The following is a 21,246-nucleotide window of genomic DNA, read 5'->3' as shown; positions in this document are numbered from 1 at the left end:
TAAAAATTGTAGAGGAAGACAGAGATATTGAAGCATCCAGCAAATAACTGCGCACGTAGATTGCAAGTGCTACTCTAACATGAAGAGGTCGGCATAGGAGAGGAATTCGTGCCACGCTGCATCGGACCAGTCAGAAGATTGATGTCCCCCCCCCCCCCCCCAAAAAAAGCGCATAGGGCAGACGGTGGGTACAGTTGAAGATCATTGCCGAGCACACTAACGGCACGCCAGATTGCAGCAGCCCAACAAGCTGGCAGTCGCAGAACATGGCCTATCGGAATTACATGGAATGATTATGATCAGACCAAGCTTCTGACACAGATGTATAACTTCTGAGACTGTAATTATAGAATTTACCGAGATTCGAATAAGGGAACTGATGATAAAGTTAAGGCATGGGAACTGGCCATTGATCTGATTAAGAAGAGGAAGGCTACGTCCCACAACAAACCCACTCTAGCGTAAGTGAAGGAACAGGAGAGGTACCTCAGTACTTATATCTGTGCACGAACCGAGGACGGAGCAACCTGTCTGTGGGAGAAATGAGGGAGGAGATGTAGGGCACGGACGGAGAGCAGAAAGGCGGAGGGAGGCGGTAAAAGACAGCAGCACCAAGCTGTCCGCTCAGCAGTCAGTTCATCAGCGCTTCTCATGATCACTTGGTGAGTGGGGCAGCCGCAGCTGTAGAGATCCATTTGAATAAATAAATAACCGTAACAGCTGCCGTGAGAAGATTTATTGACTTCCTACTGATTCACAACTAGTACCGTGACTATAAAGTCACATGTTCAGGTACAAAAAAATTGACCTTTCTTAGACATGTAAGCTGTCCTTCAATAAAACACCCCTGTCCCCTGTCGCCATGCTGATCATAGCGTAAAGCCACAACCGTCAAAAAACTTGACAGTGGACTACATGCAAGATGTAGGACGAGCAGCAGTGGAAGAATGTTCGCAGAGTGGCTCAGCCCAGAACACAGCACGTACTTTACCTCCACCTGGTGATGGCAAAGTGGTTGCTTTCTGAAATATTGTGACTGTTGGCCACTACATCTAGCCATTCACCTGTGAGCTATTTCGATACTTTGCTGCAGACTACATTAGTTAATAACATATTCACTTATTTCATCTTTAAGTTGCTAGGAGGGAGAAGAAGTAGCGTTGTTCAGAAAGTTACAGTGCCGGAAAAAGAATTAGGACACGTGGAAAGATGACGTCTGCTCTGATCCGACGACAACGTATGCCACCTGAGAGGTAATAGATGTACTGATAATAGTTTCAACGCCTCCCTCCAACAGATAGCAAAGCGACATAGTTACCAGAGCGCCATCTGTGTCTACCCGATAAGGGGGGTTGCTCACAGATAAAGCCCTTCCTCCTCGCGAGTTATACAATCCCGTTAGACACCATCGGACCCTGCGCTCACTAGTGCCGAGAAAGGACCTAAATCTGATAAATCGCCACCCTGTCTCCACGCCCTATGACTGGGAACACATTTTTGTGGTCTCAGTCAGGTGCGTGTCGGCAGGGGAGTGCAGTTCCTGTCCGCGGCGATCTCTGCCACTTGACTTACCACCAGACCCAGTCAGTCCCCAGGCTTCTGAGTCGATCTTAGAATTTATTAGGAATTCTTAACCCTTCCTGAACGGCTCGCGTCTACCAGATCCATCCAACCAATGAGTCCCACGTTTTCCCATCTACCTCAAGATCTGCAGGCACAGCGACTCAGTTTCGCTTATCCTGCTCAACATGAGCTTTAGTTACTCGTTATGTTCCAGCCGTAGCCGCAGCCGTAGCAGAAGGCTCAGTGTGGTGCAAACGTGTGAAGCAAGCAGGCGACTGTGCCACAAAGAGCCCTCGTGCCTCATACGAGCAACTGAGCGAGTTTGAAAGGCGTCATATTATGGTTCTTTCATAGAAATGTCAAATAAGTTGGACGTGCTGCGTCAGTTGTGCAACGATGGTGGTATCACAGGCCATGTCAATACTCACACAGTTGTATGTAAATGTAGGCTTCCGCGGCCGTTGTCACAGTCAATAAAATTCTTCTGGGTTTGAGGCCGCATTGTCATCTGTAAAATTCCGACGTTTCGGCGACTGTTGCAAGGCGCCTTCATCAGGGTGTATTGCTAACTGCCGAATGAGCACTAGTTTGGATACTTATATACTATGGAGGAATGCTGTCATTGGATGTGAGGGTGAGGAGGAAGGGTATTAGGAGTTCATTTTATTGGTCTTTGCATTGCGTGCTGTCATTGGCAGAAATGGGCGCGTTCCATTGGAGTTTCCTTTACTGCTTGCCATTGGTATAAATCGGCGAATAGGAGACTGAGCGTCGACTACAACGTAGCGTTGTTTACTAACTGCCTAGTATCGACTAGGCCGCGGCAGCACTCTGTCTACCCTCCACCGCTGTGGCCTACCGCGCGCCTGTTGCTCTGCGAGAGCTGTCCTTCCGCAAAGCCGCCACAGCTGGCAGCCAAGACGCTGGAAGTCGGTGCCGTCCTCTCTAGTCATATTGTTGGGTCACTTGGCTATTTCTATAGCCTCTCTAATCTTCCTCCTCAAACTAAAAGGCTGTTTCGCCAGTACGTGGGCCTCTCGAAATTCGATCTTCATCCTGCACTGTTCCTGATGTTTTGCCACCGATGATTTGCTGTATTGTTTGAGGCGGATATATGTCTCGTGTTCAGTTAACCTTGTGCTTATTGCAAAATGGTTCAAATGGCTCTGAGCACTATGGGACTCAACTTCTGAGGTCATTAGTCCCCTAGAACTTAGAACTAGTTCAATCTAACTAACCTAAGGACATCACACACATCCATGCCCGAGGCAGGATTCGAACCTGCGGCCGTAGCGGTCTCGCGGTTCCAGACTGCAGCGCCTAGAACCGCACGGCCACTTCGGCCGGCGTGCTTATTGCACGCCCAGTCTCATATACATACCCAAGTCCACATTGGCATCCGATTTCATAAACTCCGGCGGCATGAAACTTGTCAGTTGTATATTTCGTCGAGCCCACAATGTCTTATTTTGTTCTTGCTACGAAAAATCGGCTTAATGCCTGCCCGACGGTGAATTTTGCAAAGACGTTCTGTAACCCCTTATTGACTCTCACAGTTGTAGATGAGGTCCTAGACGTCCACGCGGCAGAGACGCCTTCGTATTGTAAGGGCAACAATTACAGATCGTACGGCTACTGCAGCACAGATAAGAGTGGTTGTGAATCCAGACGTGTCAGTACAAACTGTTGCAAACCGGTTATTACCAGTGGGACTACGGGCACGCACAACTCTAGCCCGTCTTCCACTCACACCACAGAATCAAACGCACGGCTCAACTGGTGCTGTGAAAGAATCACTTGGAAGATAGAATGACGCGCTGTGGTCTTTAGCGTTCAAAGCAGACTCTACCTTCACTCAAGTGATGGTCGTTTGAGCGTACGACATACACCTGTTGAGCGCTTTCTCTTAGAGTGCAAATGTCCAAGACACGCCGACACCACCCGAGGCCTTGGGATCTGGGATGCGATAACCCACAACTCTCATTCATCTTTGGTGTTTCTGAAGGGGACGCTAACCAGCGCTCGGTATCTGCAGAAAGTTGTTGCCCCATTCTTTTGCCATTCTTGCAACAGGGAGGTGATATGTTGGTCCAGCCGGATAATGCTCGTCCACACACGGCCCGTGAAACTCGAAGTTCTCTATAAGACGTGCAGCAACTTCCGTGGCCAGCACGATCTGCAGCCTTGTCCTCAGTCGAGCATATGTGAGATACCATGGGACTAGAAGTGATTTATGCGGCTCGTCAACCAACTATTCCTACATAAATACGCGAACAGGTTGAACAGGAGTGGCATAACGTCTCCCAGGACAGTATTTACCATCTCTACGATAGACAGTATGCCAGAGCCAGCGTCGCATTGCCGCCCTTGGAGGCTACACCTAGACCTAGCATGGGTGCTTCATCATTGGTCGATACTGATAGGTCTGAACCGCTTGTCCTATTGATCTGTAGATGTAATCGTTTCATATTCTCCATACGCACTGCTGCAGCAATAAATCATGAGCGAATCGGAAAGCTCTGCAACGTTGTAATAATTGTTTTCCCAGCAGTGTTTATGAAAAGGCGTGTCAACTAAAGCGCAGAATTTTTAGTTCTGTAACTGTACTGCGCTCTGTAAGGATCGAGAAGTTACCAACATCTTGTGAAGACATCTTCCTGACCTATGTAAATGTCTGGGATTCAAATCCTGATAGGTCCTGGGATTTCTATCTGTCATTTACCACTATTTCCACCTTAGACGGTATTTTTAATTTGAAATATACCGAGTTAGAACTGCGGTCAGAATTCTGTAGTTTCCATGTATAGCTGGCTGGGTAAGTCAGTTAAAGGGCAGAGGAAGGCAAGGGCATACCACCTCCAACAGGACCATGCCTAATAAAGCATTGTGATGGCTTTGGGTTGATAACAATGTTCTTAAAATTCCATACTTCCCTCCCTCCTCTCTCTTCTGGTAGACTGTGTGGCATTTTTCTATATCAGACTGATGCAGTTTGGGTCTATAGATATATCAGGGCACTTGGAAATTATCACAGTCGTGAGTGTCCTTCGGGGTTTACTACAATGGCTTTGGTGTGTTGAGATGAACATAGTCTCACCAAACCGCCGTTTGTGTTATTAATGCAAGTATACTAGTCTGATACACAAGTACTAATCAACGAAGAGATACTCTTGAAGTTCTCTGAGGTTTTATATACTGTGATAATGAATGGCCCAGTAGGCAGGTCAGCTGAAGAGAAATAGACATCGCTAAAAGGGCCAGTCAGAGAAGTTGGAAAGAAAAACATTGGTACAAAGAAGGTAACTCTGAAGAAATCATAGGCAACGGAAGAAATACTTCAGTTGAACGACGAAAGGAATAAATTCAAAAAAGTGCAGTGATATTCAGGAATACAGAAGTCACTAAGACACGAAATGAATAGGAATTGCAGGGACGCTAAGGCGAAATGGCTGCATGAAAAATGCGAAGAAATCGGAAAAGGAATGTCTGTCGGAAGTAGTGACTCAGCATACAGAAAACAAAAAATAACTTTCCATGACATAAAAGCAAGGGCGGTAACATTAAGAATACAATGGGAATTCCACTGTTAACTGCAGACGAGGTAGCAGAGCAGATAAAGAGAAAGTGTACTTTGAAGACCTCTATGAGAGGGGGGACTCGTCTGATGACGCGATAGGAGAAGAAACAAGAGTCGGTGAGGAAGAGAGAGGGGACCCAGAATTAGAATCAGAATTTAAAAGAGCTGTGTACATCTTTAGATCAAATAAGGCAGAAGCGATGGATACCATTCTGTTAGAGTTTCTAAAATCATTAGGAAGGAGTGGCAACAAAACGATTATTCACATTGGTGTGTAGAATCTCTGACGATGTATCATCAAACTTTCGGAGAAACATCATCCACACAATTCCGAAGACTGCAAGAGCCGACAAGTGCAAGAATTATAGCACAATCAGTTTAACAGCTCATACATACAAGTTACTGACGAGAATAATATACAGAAAAATGTAACAGAAAATTGAGGAACTGTCAGATGGTGAACAGTTTGGCTTTAGGAAAGGTAAGGGCAGCAGAGAGGCAGTTCTGGCGCTGCGGTTGATAATGGAAGCAAGAATGAAGAAAAACCAAAAGACGTTCATAGGATTTGTTGACCTGCACAAAGCGTTCGACAATGTAAAATGCTGCAAGATGTTTGAAATTCTGAGGAAAATAGGGTAAGCTGTAGGGAAAGACGGGTAATACACAATATGTATTAGAACCAAACGGGAACAATAAGATTGCAAGAACAACAAGGAAGTGTTCGGATTAAAAAGGGTATAAGACAAGGATGTGGTCTTTTGCTACTACTGTTCACCCCATATATCGAAGAGGCAATTACAGAAACAAAAGGAATGTTCTAGAATGGGATAAAATTTATGTTGAAAGGAAATCAATGATAAGATTCGCTGATGACATTACTATCCTTTGTGAAAGGAAGAAGAATTACAGGATCTGCTGAATGGAATGAAGAGTCTGATGAGTACAGAATATGGACTGAGAGTTAAATTGAAGAAAGACGAAAGTAGGAGAAGTAGCAGAAATGCGAACAACGAGAATCTTTACATCAGAATTGAGGACTACGAAGCAGACAGGTTAAAGAATTCCGCTTCCTAGACAGCAAAATAACCTATGGTCAGAGCAAGGAGGACATAAAAAGTAGACTAGCACTGACAAGAAAGGCGTTCCTGGACAAAAGAAGTCTACTAGTGTCTAACAAAGGCTTTAATTTGAGGAAGAAATATCTGAGAATGTACATAGGGGGATAGAATTGCACGTTAGTGAATCATGGACTGTGGGAAAACCTAAAAAAAGAGAATCGAAGCATTTGAGATGTGGTGCTACAGAATAATGATGAAAATTAGATGGAGTGATAAGGTTATGAATGAGGAGGTTATCTAGAGAATCGGCGAGGAAAACACTACATGAAGAACACTTACAGGAAGAAGGGATAGGATGATAGAAGGTCTCTTACGACAAGAAATAGCTTCCATGGTACTAGTGGGAGTGGCAGAGGGTAAAAACTGTAGAGGAGGACAGAGATTGGAATGCATCCCGAAAATAATTAAGAACAAAGTTTGCAGCTGCTACTCTCAGATGAAAAGGTTGGCGCACGTGAGGAATTCGTGGCTGGCCACTGCATCAAACCAGTCTGAGGAGTGATGACTCAAAAAGAAAAGAAAAAAAAAACAACTACTACTGTGATGAGGAGCTTACGCAGTGGGTATATGTCTGCCACAGCCGGGTGTCCTGTAGCTATGTTTAAATTCTGCTGGTGAGGGAGAAAAGAAGTATCTTGGGAACTGTGGCCAGCCAATGTGCTACAGGGTACTGGACGGGTCCTTCTTGGCAGCTCAAATAGCTTGTATCGGGGAGCTAAAGAGAAAAGTACGGCAACACTATTTCGACTATATTCTATCAAGGTTCGCCGCCGCTTTGAATGCAGGATACCGCCGAAACAGTCTTCTCGGGCCCGGGAAAGTTCCATTTCACTAGTGTGATCACCAAACAAACAGAAATTAAGTAGCGATTGCTGAAGACACAGTATTTGTCCTTCACAGCAAAAATGAATCCTAACTTTCTCTAAATTTGTAATGAATTAAAAGTCTGTACATAAAATTCCAAGAAGGGGCAAGGGTCTGTCTTGTTTAACACATCCCTGCCATTCAGATGCCTGTGAAAGCAGACAAAGTTCGGTTGCAATTTGCTCCAGCACGGTGACGTAAGCTGAAACAATACTTCCTCCGCATTCTCCTTCCTTCTGGCTCTATTCTGTGTCTCCATGGGATCAACATGTTATATCGGATTTGTTCATCTTAGTAGCAGTGGGTGGTTGGATGGATGCACTTCCTGATGCCATCTCTTCCCTCCTCACCCACCCTGCACAGGTTCGGACGGAATTTGTGAATCGTGTAACTGAGGCAGGATATGGGCACCAAACCAGTGTTCACCTAGTTCGACATGAGAAGCCGCCTAAAAGCCACATCGAGGCTGTCCTACCCACAGACCCTTGTCGGTGATCTATCGTGTGGATTCTATCCGGGGCTGGCGCATCTCCCGGTGTCCAAGAAGTGGGCAGGTTACTTCTTCCTTATTGAACACTTTTTAGTTGTTGTTGTTGTGGTCTTCAGTCATGAGACTGGTTTGATGCAGCTCTCCATGCTACTCTATCCTGTGCAAGCTTCTTCATTTCCCAGTGCTTAGTTCGTTGTAAATCTCGTTTTCCAGGACAGATGTCACTTACCTGTAAATGTTGTGTTATCATTTTGTTCCTTTTGTGCTTTTGCCATTTTGGACAAAAATGCGTCTATGAGATCTCTCTTCTTCCTAGGAGTATATGTTGCCTTATGGTTTTCAATCATTTTCTGAAAAATTACAGGAATTGTATTATAACACAAGGGAAAAATTACTACCTTCGAGAACATGATATTTATACAAGTAAGTGTAAGAGAGAAAAATGTTGCAAGTTTTCCTTTTATATAGCATTGTTTGGCCTTGTCAACAAAATGTATGTGTTTCATAACTTCTTTGTAAACGTTTTCTTATCCATAAACAGTCGTCTTATGATCACCAGAACTCCACTTGAGATAATAATGGGAATCTGTTTTAAAAATGTCCGTAGGAGTGAGCTGGCGCACTGGTTGCGGCACTGGATACAAATCTGGGAGAGGTGGCGCTCAAAACTTCTAGTTTAACTTTTCCGTGGTTTTCACTTCAAGTGAAAGTTAGGACGATTAAGCAACGAGACCAAAATCTTTATCTTACTCCATTTTTGTCCATCTGAGATAGTGTCCTGTCTTACTGATTACATTGTCGATTCACTTGGTTAGTTGTAAGACTTGAATCTACGTGTATTCTCTGCTAATCACTATGAAATGTGGGGCATATATCATTTTAACTGTTGCATTCCAAGATAGAGTATGGGAGGAATGACTGCTAGTATGCTTCTTTTTTTCTTTGTTCTAATTTCTTTCACTTCTGGGGCTGGCTGATAGTGGTTACTGCCGTTCATCAGCTGTACTGTTACAATTTAATAAAGAGATATATTAATACTACTAAAGTATATAAAGTACAGAGGAATTCATCCTAGCTGATGTAGCTGAAAGAGAACGCATCAATGCGATATTACGAAAGATGCTAACAAAACATGTTTACAATAAAAACTCATTTTCTAGAAGTGCAAAAATTCATCATTAGACGGTACAGCCAGAATGCACATATACATCAGAAACATTTACTTTTCGAACAACAAAGAAAATGGGGAAGTCAGAAAACAGGGTTTTGAGGAAGATATTAGGAAATAGAACAATAGTAGAAACATTTGAATTAGAAAGTAACAGTGCTATAAAATCGTTCACGAAATATTACAGGTGGAATTAGGAAAATAAGACAGGTATCCTTGGAAACATCCTAAAACTGTGTCCTAGAGTATTGGCGAGAAAATTGCACAAATTTAAAAAAATAAAAAACCAAGCCTAACTGCCTTATGAAAGTACATTGACATCTAAAAAGAACTGGCACAAATAAGCATGAAACTGAAGACGAAAGAAAAAATTGAAACAGAATTCAGAGACAAGAAGATTTACAAGGCAAAATATTTCCAAAAAGATAGGGTAGAAAATGGAGAGCAGAAGAGCAGAAATGAATAAGTGTGCAAATGGAGTTTTGGAGAAAGCATAAAGATAATTTAATGACTTAAATGTGGTGCTTAGCGGGTCTGCAACGAAAGAAGAAGTCGCAAACAAAACATGATTGTTTAATAAAAGTTCTTGTTATGATGTGTGATTTTTTACATAACATTTTTTCACAGTCGTTGATTTTGTGGTCTGCTGGTGCTGATGATGAGGTTCTATGTTGCTCTGGAAGTGACGATACTGGTAACGATACTGAAAGAGATGATGATGCCACAAGTGATCCTTTATTCGTGCTTTTATTGTTTGAATCAGATACAGTACCTTGTCCAACAGTATTGTCGATATAGCGAGAGAAACTATCTCATTCACAGTTGAGTGGCTAGAGAATGAACTTAAAATTATATGCAATGTTTTTAGAGACGCAAAATATTATTATTTTGCATTTCTGATCTATAGTGGCAGATGCATAAGTGTGAGGGCCAGTACTGACAGTTCCTCTCTGTCTATCTTTATCTCTCATGTCTCTCTCTCTCTTTGTTCCACTACTTTGGTTCCAAGCGAGCTTAACAGAAAGTTTCCCTTTGTTATTAATTGAACGATACAACCGGAAATCACCTCCAGGTATCCTCATTTGGTATCATTTTTCCCTACTCCCATTTTACCTCAGCTGGGTAGGATTTGATTGTTGTTTGAACAACAGTTTGAATAAACGATGAAGGAAAGCGCTCTGTGATAGTAGAACGAAACATACCTATATACCGAGCAAATCATGGAGTTTTATCTGTTTCACTCATTTCTCCATGTACACATACACACTGTGACTTCATATTTTTGCCTGAGACATGTCATCCTACAAAACAGAATAAAAATGTGCCTCAACTTAAAGCCAGCTTTTCAAAAATTCATTAAATTTCGAAGGAAAGACCAAGGTTTCCTGGGAGATCATCTTGGTGTAAGGAAGGTGCCAGAACTGATAACCTTCCCAAATATTCCAAAATGAGAACCTCTTTGCCTAAGTTGTTGTTGTTGTTGTTGTGGTCTTCAGTCCTGAGACTGGTTTGATGCAGCTCTCCATGCTACTCTATCCTGTGCAAGCTTTTTCATCTCCCAGTACCTACTCTAACCTACATCCTTCTGAATCTGCTTAGTGTATTCATCTCTTGGTCTCCCCCTACGATTTTTACCCTCCACGCTGCCCTCCAATACTAAATTGGTGATCCCTTGATGCCTCAGAACATGTCCTACCAACCGATCCCTTCTTCTGGTCAAGTTGTGCCACAAATTTCTCTTCTCCCCAATTCTATTCAATACCTCCTCATTAGTTATGTGATCTACCCATCTAATCTTCAGCATTCTTCTGTAGCACCACATTTCGAAAGCTTCTATTCTCTTCTTGTCCAACCTATTTATCGTCCATGTTTCACTTCCATACATGGCTACACTCCATACGAATACTTTCAGAAATGACTTCCTGACACTTAAATCAATACTGGATGTTAACAAATTTCTCTTCTTCAGAAACGCTTTCCTTGCCATTGCCAGCCTACATTTTATATCCTCTCTACTTCGACCATCATCAGTTATTTTACTCCCCAAATAGCAAAACTCCTTTACTACTTTAAGTGCCTCATTTCCTAATCTAATTCCCTTAGCATCACCCGACTTAATTAGACTACATTCCATTATCCTTGTATTGCTTTTGTTGATGTTCATCCTATATCCTCCTTTCAAGACACTGTCCATTCCGTTCAACTGCTCTTCCAAGTCCTTTGCTGTCTCTGACAGAATTACAATGTCATCGGCGAACCTCAAAGTTTTTATTTCTTCTCCATGAATTTTAATAGCTACTCCGAATTTTTCTTTTGTTTCCTTTACTGCTTGCTCAATATACAGATTGAACAACATCGGGGACAGGCTACAACCCTGTCTTACTCCCTTCCCAACCACTGCTTCCCTTTCATGTCCCTCGACTCTTATAACTGCCATCTGGTTTCTGTACAAATTGTAAATAGCCTTTCGCTCCCTGTATTTTACCCCTGCCACCTTTAGAATTTGAAAGAGAGTATTCCAGTCAACATTGTCAAAAGCTTTCTCTAAGTCTACAAATGCTAGAAACGTAGGTTTGCCTTTCCTTAATCTTTCTTCTAAGATAAGTCGTAAGGTCAGTATTGCCTCACGTGTTCCAGTGTTTCTACGGAATCCAAACTGATCTTCCCCGAGGTTGGCTTTACTAGTTTTTCCATTCGTCTGTAAAGAATTCGTGTTAGTATTTTGCAGCTGTGGCTTATTAAACTGATTGTTCCGTAATTTTCACATCTGTCAACACCTGCTTTCTTTGGGATTGGAATTATTATATTCTTCTTGAAGTCTGAGGGTATTTCACCTGTTTCATACACCTTGCTCACCAGATGGTAGAGTTTTGTCAGGACTGGCTCTCCCAAGGCCGTCAGTAGTTCCAATGGAATATTGTCTACTCCGGGGGCCTTGTTTCGACTCAGGTCTTTCAGTGCTCTGTCAAACTCTTCACGCAGTATCGTATCTCCCATTTCATCTTCATCTACATCCTCTTCCATTTCCATAATATTGTCCTCAAGTACATCGCCCTTGTATAGACCCTCTATATACTCCTTCCACCTTTCTGCTTTCCCTTCTTTGCTTAGAACTGGGTTTCCATCTGAGCTCTTGATATTCATACAAGTGGTTCTCTTTTCTCCAAAGGTCTCTTTAATTTTCCTGTAGGCGGTATCTATCTTACCCCTAGTGAGATAGGCCTCTACATCCTTACATTTGTCCTCTAGCCATCCCTGCTTAGCCATTTTGCACTTCCTGTCGATCTCATTTTTGAGACGTTTGTATTCCTTTTTGCCTCTTTCGCTTACTGCATTTTTATATTTTCTCCTTTCATCAATTAAATTCAATATTTCTTCTGTTACCCAAGGATTTCTACTAGCCCTCGTCTTTTTACCTACTTGATCCTCTGCTGCCTTCACTACTTCATCCCTCAAAGCTACCCATTCTTCTTCTACTGTATTTATTTCCCCCATTCCTGTCAATTGCTCCCTTTTGCTCTCCCTGAATCTCTGTACAACCTCTCGTTCTTTTAGTTTATCCAGGTCCCATCTCCTTAAATTCCCACCTTTTTGCAGTTTCTTCAGTTTTAATCTACAGGTCATAACCAATAGATTGTGGTCAGAGTCCACATCTCCCCCTGGAAATGTCTTACAATTTAAAACCTGGTTCCTAAATCTCTGTCTTACCATTATATAATCTATCTGATACCTTTTAGTATCTCCAGGGTTCTTCCATGTATACAACCTTCTTTCATGATTCTTAAACCAAGTGTTAGTTATGATTATGTTGTGCTCTGTGCAAAATTCTACCAGGCGGCTTCCTCTTTCATTTCTGTCCCCCAATCCATATTCACCTACTATGTTTCCTTCTCTCCCTTTTCCTACACTCGAATTCCAGTCACCCATGACTATTAAATTTTCGTCTCCCTTCACAATCTGAATAATTTCTTTTATTTCATCATACATTTCTTCAATTTCTTCGTCATCTGCAGAGCTAGTTGGCATATAGACTCGTACTACTGTAGTAGGTGTGGGCTTCGTATGTATCTTGGCCACAACAATGCGTTCACTATGCTGTTTGTAGTAGCTTACCCGCATTCCTATTTTCCTATTCATTATTAAACCTACTCCTGCATTACCCCTATTTGATTTTGTGTTTATAACCCTGTAGTCACCTGACCAGAAGTCTTGTTCCTCCTGCCACCGAACTTCACTAATTCCCACTATATCTAACTTCAACCTATCCATTTCCCTTTTTAAATTTTCTAACCTACCTGCCCGATTAAGGGATCTGACATTCCACGCTCCGATCCGTAGAACGCCAGTTTTCTTTCTCCTGATAACGACGTCCTCTTGAGTAGTCCCCGCCCGGAGATCCGAATGGGGGACTATTTTACCTCCGGAATATTTTACCCAAGAGGACGCCATCATCATGTAATCATACAGTAAAGCTGCATGCCCTCGGGAAAAATTACGGCTGTAGTTTCCCCTTGCTTTCAGCCATTCGCAGTACCAGCACAGCAAGGCCGTTTTGGTTATTGTTACAAGGCCAGATCAGTCAATCATCCAGACTGTTGCCCTTGCAACTACTGAAAAGGCTGCTGCCCCTCTTCAGGAACCACACTTTTGTCTGGCCTCTCAACAGATACCCCTCCATTGTGGTTGCACCTACGGTACGGCTATCTGTATCGCTGAGGCACGCAAGCCTCCCCACCAACGGCAAGGTCCATGGTTCATGGGGGGGGGGTTTTTTGCCTAAGTACCAGCTCTTAATGTTCTGCTGGAAGAAAACTGAGCTCTACAAGAAATGTGATCTCGAAACACATAAGAGAACATGATAGATAAAAAAGCATATTTGTTACCTGTCCCCCTTTGCACTTTAAAAAGAGTAAGAGCTAGATTGGCTTGCCTATATGTCAATGAGAAGAATGTCATCAATGAACTTAATCACATGTCATCAAGATGGGAGCAGTGGGGAAGTCAAAGACGCAGCATGATGGAACTAACTCAATTGTGATAGTGGGATATTTAAAAAAAATTAAAAATTAAGAAATTAAGAAGAGTTTATAATGATGGAACTAGTGCACTTGTGGTAGTAGCCATTAGATGCTACATTGAGAAGTACCTAAACTATCTGTAATTTACGTTATGTTCAAAAAAATGTGATACTGATAATACGGCAGTATTTCCATTTCAAAAATACATAAGATTCTTCTGAATGTTGGGCAGATTGGCACCGTGTTTACAAATGTTCTATTGTTTATCAAAATACTTAAAATAGTGATCTAATTTGTCGGTTAAGCGGCACTTGTTGAATGTCCATAGCTCCATTCCTGTATCAGACTTGGTGTAAGGCACAATGGACCTTTGAATTAAATGTTTCCACATCTTAATTGTTCTATAAAACAAATAAACCTTATAATGAAGTGCAATATTAATTGCACACCTAAAATGTCTGTAAATATACGTAAAATTCATCAATAAAATGTTTATGTCAATGTTACTTCCATGTCTAAAATATTCATCATACCTGATTATAACATGATTGTGGACTCTCAAATTAGTTGCATCAGTGCCACATCAATGCCTAAATTGTTTAATAATATATGTGGTAAAAATCAACATCCAACTTAGGGAGTTGGTCATTCTAATTTTAGGCCTAGATGAGGCTTACCAAGCCTATAACTGCTCAAAACACATTAGGTTAAAACACTCTAACAAACAGGCAAATACATACACAAACAAATAGGCAGCTGTATTACATCGAGTTACTGGCAAAATGTAGTCAATGCGTGACACCTTAAGCACAACAATGAGCTCTCAAAAAACAATTGTCACAGAGTTAATTCCACATTCAATTTATTATACCAACAGCAAACACATTTAGTATGCTAAATAGCAGTTGATATTTCATCCCAGGCGTAAACAAAGGTATGAACTAAACAAATCTTACCAAGTACCACTTTCAGGGGAAGAAGTTAATTAAAGAAAGTTTAATTCATGCATCACAACGTTTAACTTCATATTTAAAACGTCCATCAAAATACGTAAATGCTAAATGTACAGTATTTCCATGTCAAAAATATAAGTCAAAAACTGTTAGAAGTTTTTCACTAATGTGTCACATCACCAAACAATCTTTAGCAGGTGGGGGAAACGTAATATATCAACTTCTACAGTATAAAAATCCAATCGCTGATATTCACTGTCTGTTACTGATATATATTGCATTTCATTTAAGTCCACCCAAGGTATTATGAACAAAAACCGAGCTTTCAAGGAAGGTTGTGACATTTACTGGTCGGATCTATCATTCCAAGGCTTACAAATAGCTTTTGCGGTCTTTACTTCCATTATCGACTAATAAATAATACCCAAACCTGGTTGTATTGCTCCAAATACGAGATTAAAAACACACAACATGACCAAGCACCATTTTATTAAAACAGAAGGTGGTTTGATGAGGTCTCCATTGCATTGTAATACAAGAACTACATATTTCCATAATATGCAAACATAAGTTCCTGGTGCACCTGGTGTAAACATGACAAAAGACAATGATGGACAAATTTCCACACACAGACATTGAACTTTGGTATCTCTTTGCTCCACTCATCTCCGATTCCAAACAAAAATCCTATCTTTGTAAGAATATAAAATTATTTATGAAAATAAGTAAAGATTTGGAGCAAAAAAATACATGAAGGTTGCTTACCGTAAATACAGACCTCTGGCTCTGAACAAAAATTTGAACTTTGGAGCAAAATAAAATTATAATATTTCTAAAAATACGTACGATTTTGAGTACAACACGCAGGTGGAACTATTATCATAAATTAATTGTTCTACAGGACTTTAAAAACAACACTACAATTATATCTTGGCACTACTGATAAAACTCACAGTATAAGGTACAGTGGCGGTTACCGATATATCTGTACAACATAAACCAAAACACATTTAAAATTTGTCCCACAACATTACAAAACTCCCTTAGGCACAACTGCTGATCAAACGTATTAGAATTACCATAGCTGTACGATCTGACAGCTTGCCACCAGTTAATGGATGTTATATTGGTTCATGAAATGACGACAGCCCCTACCAGCAACAGTTATCTCTTTCACTTACGAACTACAATCATGTTGGAATAGTTCTGGGTCAGCAACTTCTTACTCAGGACAACGAAAACCAATCCAAAATTGCAAATTCTTACTTTTTTGATTCACCCTTACAGCAAAACTGTAAGAATGTGCCTCATACATTACCATTGCTATAAAGATTGTCACTAAGTGCCTCATACATAGTTTATTGCAGCAAATTAAAACCAACTCAAGCATAATCGCTATTACAGTAAGATTGTAACAAACTGTCCTGTCCATTCCTAAGTTATCACATCTTTGTAATATGATTTGAAAATGGGTCTTAGCCTGAAACTAGTCATCAAGTGATTAAAAAAGTGAAATCTGCAACTTTGGTCTGGTTTTAGTTGTACTCTTTTATTTAAGCATTTCATTTCTCTAAGCACAAATTTAGCTTCAGTTTCCCACGAATTGCTGGAGAATGGACTGTCTTGCTAAGAAACTGTGCTATTGATCCTAAACATAGTAGTTTTATAGAGAAAAACACGCTTCAGTTCAGCTAAAACTGATATCAACCAAACGATGTAGTGACTCCCAGACCAGGATTACCTCTGTCTCGTAGTACAAAACGTTTGTCACACAGTGGAGAATAAAATACTTAATCCCATGAATAGACAGTTTAAAGCAAAATTGTAATAAGTTGCCGTATATATCTCTATGTTACGGCAAAACTGTAATAATGTGCCTCACACATTACCATTGTTATACAAGACTGTCATACATAGTTTATTGCAGCAAATTATAACAAACTGAACCATAATCTCTGTTACAGCAAAATTTTAGCAGATCGTCCTATCCATTGCTAAGTTATCACAGAAGAGTACAAGCATAACAGATACACCATCATTTTCCAGGATGGTGCAGTGATGGTAATTTTCTGGGGTTTGCGATTGATGAACAGTTTACAGGGTGGGTCAATAATGGTTACCTTTCAGGGTGCTGCAATGAAAATTTTTAAACATATTTTAACACTTCTATTTGCCAGTGTGTGACTGCAGTTGCTGTCAATGGTGTCAGCTACTGGGGATGTCAGCCACTTATTTAGTTACAAATAAGCATCTAATGAAATGGTGATAAATTGACTCATACATCGAAGCAGTAAAAATAACTGAACATTTTACAGAAAAACTGTACAGCATTTTCGTCTTATAGCAAAAATTGTAACAAATTACTCCATACATTGCAATATTACAGCAAAAATTGCCCGAACATCGCCATTGTTACACAAAATTGTAACAAACTGCTGCATGTCTACTAAGCAAGTTGATACTACTTCTGTGAAGTTGTGGTTGTTCCAGTAATCAAAACCAATCAGTGCAACAAGAAAAAACGCTTAGCTAGACACATAACAACACATTGCCGGATCAATACGAAATCTGTGACATCACAGACGACACCACCTTTACTATGACTGCACCATGAGATCAGGCCTGGATCCATGATCTTAGTCGCATGATGTCAATATCCATAATAGCAGAATTCATGATGTTGTGGTGGCATTTCTTGTAAAGGGTGGGTGTATGTCACACTATGATTGGTCGTTTCATGTTCATAACTGACACAACACCACTGTGATAGCAGGGATTCTGCCACTGGATTGCGCCATAACACAGTTAAGGTGAATGTAATGGTTGACCATAGTAAAGGGAGGGTGATGCTGCACATGGGATGTAGCATGGAGTTTGTTACAACTCTGCTGTAACACAATGGTGCATGAGGGAAGTTTTTACAATTCTGCTGTAACATTTTGATGTATGGATTAATTTGTATTACTTTTTTCATGATATGGTGATGGGAAAATTTGTTACAGTTTTGCTGTAACAATAGTGTTTTCAGGGTATTTTGTTACATTTGTATGTAATATAGGCAATTTACTACAATTTTGTTGTAACATGGTAGTGTGTGGACCTTTTTCTTACATTTTTGCTATATCAGGAGGAAATTCATTACATTTTTGGTGTAACATTTTGATGCATGGAGCAATTTGTTACAATTTTGAAGAAATATGCTCATGTATGGGCAATTTTTTACAGTTTTATGTACAATGGGCCAGCTTGCTACAATTGTAAAGTAACATGAGATGCCATAGTGCTATTTGTTATAATTTTTGCTGTTATGGAGTATTTTGTCACATTTATTAGTATTGATGTATGGTCCAATTTGTAATAATATTTCTATACTATGAGACAATTTGTTAGAAATCTGTTGTAAAACGGCAGGTTTAGAACATTCAAGTTGCGTGTTCTTGTCAGTCATCTTTTTTTTATCCTCAATAATCTTTCTCTTCATTCTTTTATTTAACCTAGCTTCCTAGGTAGCAGTTTCTGCAGCACTCTTCACTTCTGTTTATTCCAGTCTGGTTATCTAAGTTTTTCAAAGTATTAATTCTATAATCTGCACATCACTGAAAGTTATTATTGCATCCATTCACTGGACTTCAACACCGTCATCCTGACCAGTTCAGTTTGTGGTATTTTCTCCCCTATGCAGCTGTTTCAGCTTCTGATGGAATTCTACGAGATATCATGGAGATATTTCGTAAGAAGATTTGTATTGGCCAGATCCCTTTATTTAGCTGTAATTGCTTTCAAAACAGCCAGGAATGCTTGTGAGTGTATGCTTGTACACCCAGTTACTGTAGATGACTATTGAACCAAATGATGTGTATTATTCAACATTCCTGTAAACAGATTGCCTCAAAACCTGTTTCCTGACTAATTTCTTTACTCTTGGCATTTCTACCACAGCAAACACAAACACTGAAATAGAACAACACACCAGCAATTACGAAACATACGTGATTCAAATCCAAAAAGCAATAAGTAAACAAATATGTAACAAAATTTTTGGTTGCAGCTAAGGCACAGCCTTCTAGATACACCTGTACTTACTCCCAGAAGAGTAAGCCTTTTAGACTACTCCAGTGTTTACAATCCATACATAGAAGCTGAAGAAATAAGGAAAAGTAGAATATGTCATGTCTTCCGATTCACTTTAAAATGACAGAGGGGCATGGCACCTGTGCAACATTACAAAGAAAATTCACGAAGACACGAAAAATGAAAATGTCCGTAAACTCTACATTTTTGTAATTGACATGAAATACTTTTTTGTGTAGTGCAGAAATACTTATTACTCATTTTTTTGTCATTTTTCACGAGTGAAACCCTTTAAAGTTACTTAATTGCTGTCAATTTCTTAAGCATATAATAATTTTGAATGGAGGAATTGTATTGTAAAGGACCGCTGGTGTTATCACTGTTATACTAGACATTAATGTAATAGGTATGGATAGTATAACGCAGTAAAATTCTCATAAGCTAATATCAGTAGCTAGGATGTGAAAAATTATTTTAAATTGCGAAATTTATTGCTTGGTAGTATGTTAACATCACTTTGTATTAAAAATTGTGATAGGCAGACACTGATGAAGGAGTGAGAATTTGTGAAATGATCTGGTGTGTTTATTTTTTGTGTGGTTCCCATGTGCCTTTCGTTATATAGAACTGTTCTTTAGCTCTGGTATTATAATGGGGAATTTCTCTGTCATTGCTTTTGATATGAACTGCATGGACATGAATACACTAACTGAAAATTATCAGTAACCTCCAATTTTCAAGGTGATATATATTTGCGAACCACCCAGTGTATATATATATTATATATATATATATATATATATATATATATATATATATATATACAGGGTGTTTCAAAAATGACCGGTATATTTGAAACGGCAATAAAAACTAAATGAGCAGCGATAGAAATACACCGTTAGTTGCAATATGCTTGGGACAACAGTACATTTTCAGGGAGACAAACTTTCGAAATTACAGTAGTTACAATTTTCAACAACAGATGGCGCTGCGGTCTGGGAAACTCTATAGTACGATATTTTCCACATATCCACCATGCGTAGCAATAATATGGCGTAGTCTCTGAATGAAATTACCCGAAACCTTTGACAACGTTTCTGGCGGAATGGCTTCACATGCAGATGAGATGTACTGCTTCAGCTGTTCAATTGTTTCTGGTCTTTCAAGTGTCCCCACAGAAAGAAGTCACAGGGGTTCATGTCTGGCGAATAGGGAGGCCAACCCACGCCGCCTCCTGTATGTTTCAGATAGCCCAAAGCAATCACACGATCATCGAAATATTCATTCAGGAAATTAAAGACGTAGGCCGTGCGATGTGGCCGGGCACCATTTTGCATAAACCACGAGGGGTTCGAAGTGTCGTCTAAGGCAGTTTGTACCGCCACAAATTCACGAAGGATGTCCAAATAGCGTGATGTAGTAATCGTTTCGGATCTGAAAAATGGGCCAATGATTCCTTTGGAAGAAATGGCGGCCCAGACCAGTACTTTTTGAGGATGCAGGGACGATGGGACTGCAACATGGGGCTTTTCGGTTCCCCATATGAGCCAGTTCTGTTTATTGACGAAGCCATCCAGGTAAAAATAAGCTTCGTCAGTAAACCAAATGCTGCCCACATGCATATCGCCGTCATCAATCCTGTGCACTATATCGTTAGCGAATGTCTCTTGTGCAGCAATGGTAGCAGCGCTGAGGGGTTGCCGCATTTGAATTTTGTATGGATAGAGGTGTAAACTCTCGCGCATGAGACGATACGTGGACGTTGGCGTCATTTGGACCGCAGCTGCAACACGGCGAACGGAAAACCGAGGCCGCTGTTGGATCACCTGCTGCACTAGCTGCGCGTTGCCCTCTGTGGTTGCCGTACGCGGTCGCCCTACCTTTCCAGCACGTTCATCCGTCATGTTCCCAGTCCGTTAAAATTTTGCAAACAGATCCTTTATTGTATCGCTTTTCGGTCCTTTAGTTACATTAAACCTCCGTTGAAAACTTCGTCTTGTTGCAACAACACTGTGTTCTAGGCGGTGGAATTCCAACACCGGAAAAATCCTCTGTTCTAAGGAATAAACCATGTTGTCTACAGCACACTTGCATGTTGTGAACAGCACACACTTACAGCAGAAAGATGATGTACAGCATGGCGCACCCACAGACTGCGTTGTCTTCTATATCTTTCACATCACTTGCAGCGCCATCTGTTGTTGATAATTGTAACTACTGTAATTTCGAAAGTTTGTCCGGCTGAAAATGTACTGTTGTCCCAAGCATATTGCAACAAACGGTGTATTTCTATCGCTGCTCGTTTAGTTTTTATTGCCGTTTCAAATATACTGGTCACCCTGTATATATATTACATGATTCGCAATGGACTGATATTATCAAAGTTTCTAAATTTTGGGCAAAATCTTTGTTTGTCCATAACTA

General features: G+C 40.5%; 1 protein-coding gene across 1 annotated transcript in view; it reads right to left on the bottom strand.

Moving 5' to 3' along the window:
* LOC126452440 (methyl farnesoate epoxidase-like) overlaps window positions 1-21,246 on the bottom strand; it is a 217,144-nt gene that overhangs the window by 80,667 nt on the left and 115,231 nt on the right. The window contains exon 5 of the mRNA XM_050091070.1: window positions 7,842-7,962. Coding sequence (XP_049947027.1) covers window positions 7,842-7,962 — 121 coding nt within the window. The remainder of the gene's footprint in view (window positions 1-7,841; window positions 7,963-21,246) is intronic.

This window comes from Schistocerca serialis, unplaced genomic scaffold, assembly GCF_023864345.2.
Source record: "Schistocerca serialis cubense isolate TAMUIC-IGC-003099 unplaced genomic scaffold, iqSchSeri2.2 HiC_scaffold_863, whole genome shotgun sequence".
NCBI classification, from domain to species: Eukaryota; Metazoa; Arthropoda; class Insecta; order Orthoptera; family Acrididae; genus Schistocerca; species Schistocerca serialis.
This window is presented reverse-complemented; position numbering and strand designations above follow the sequence as displayed.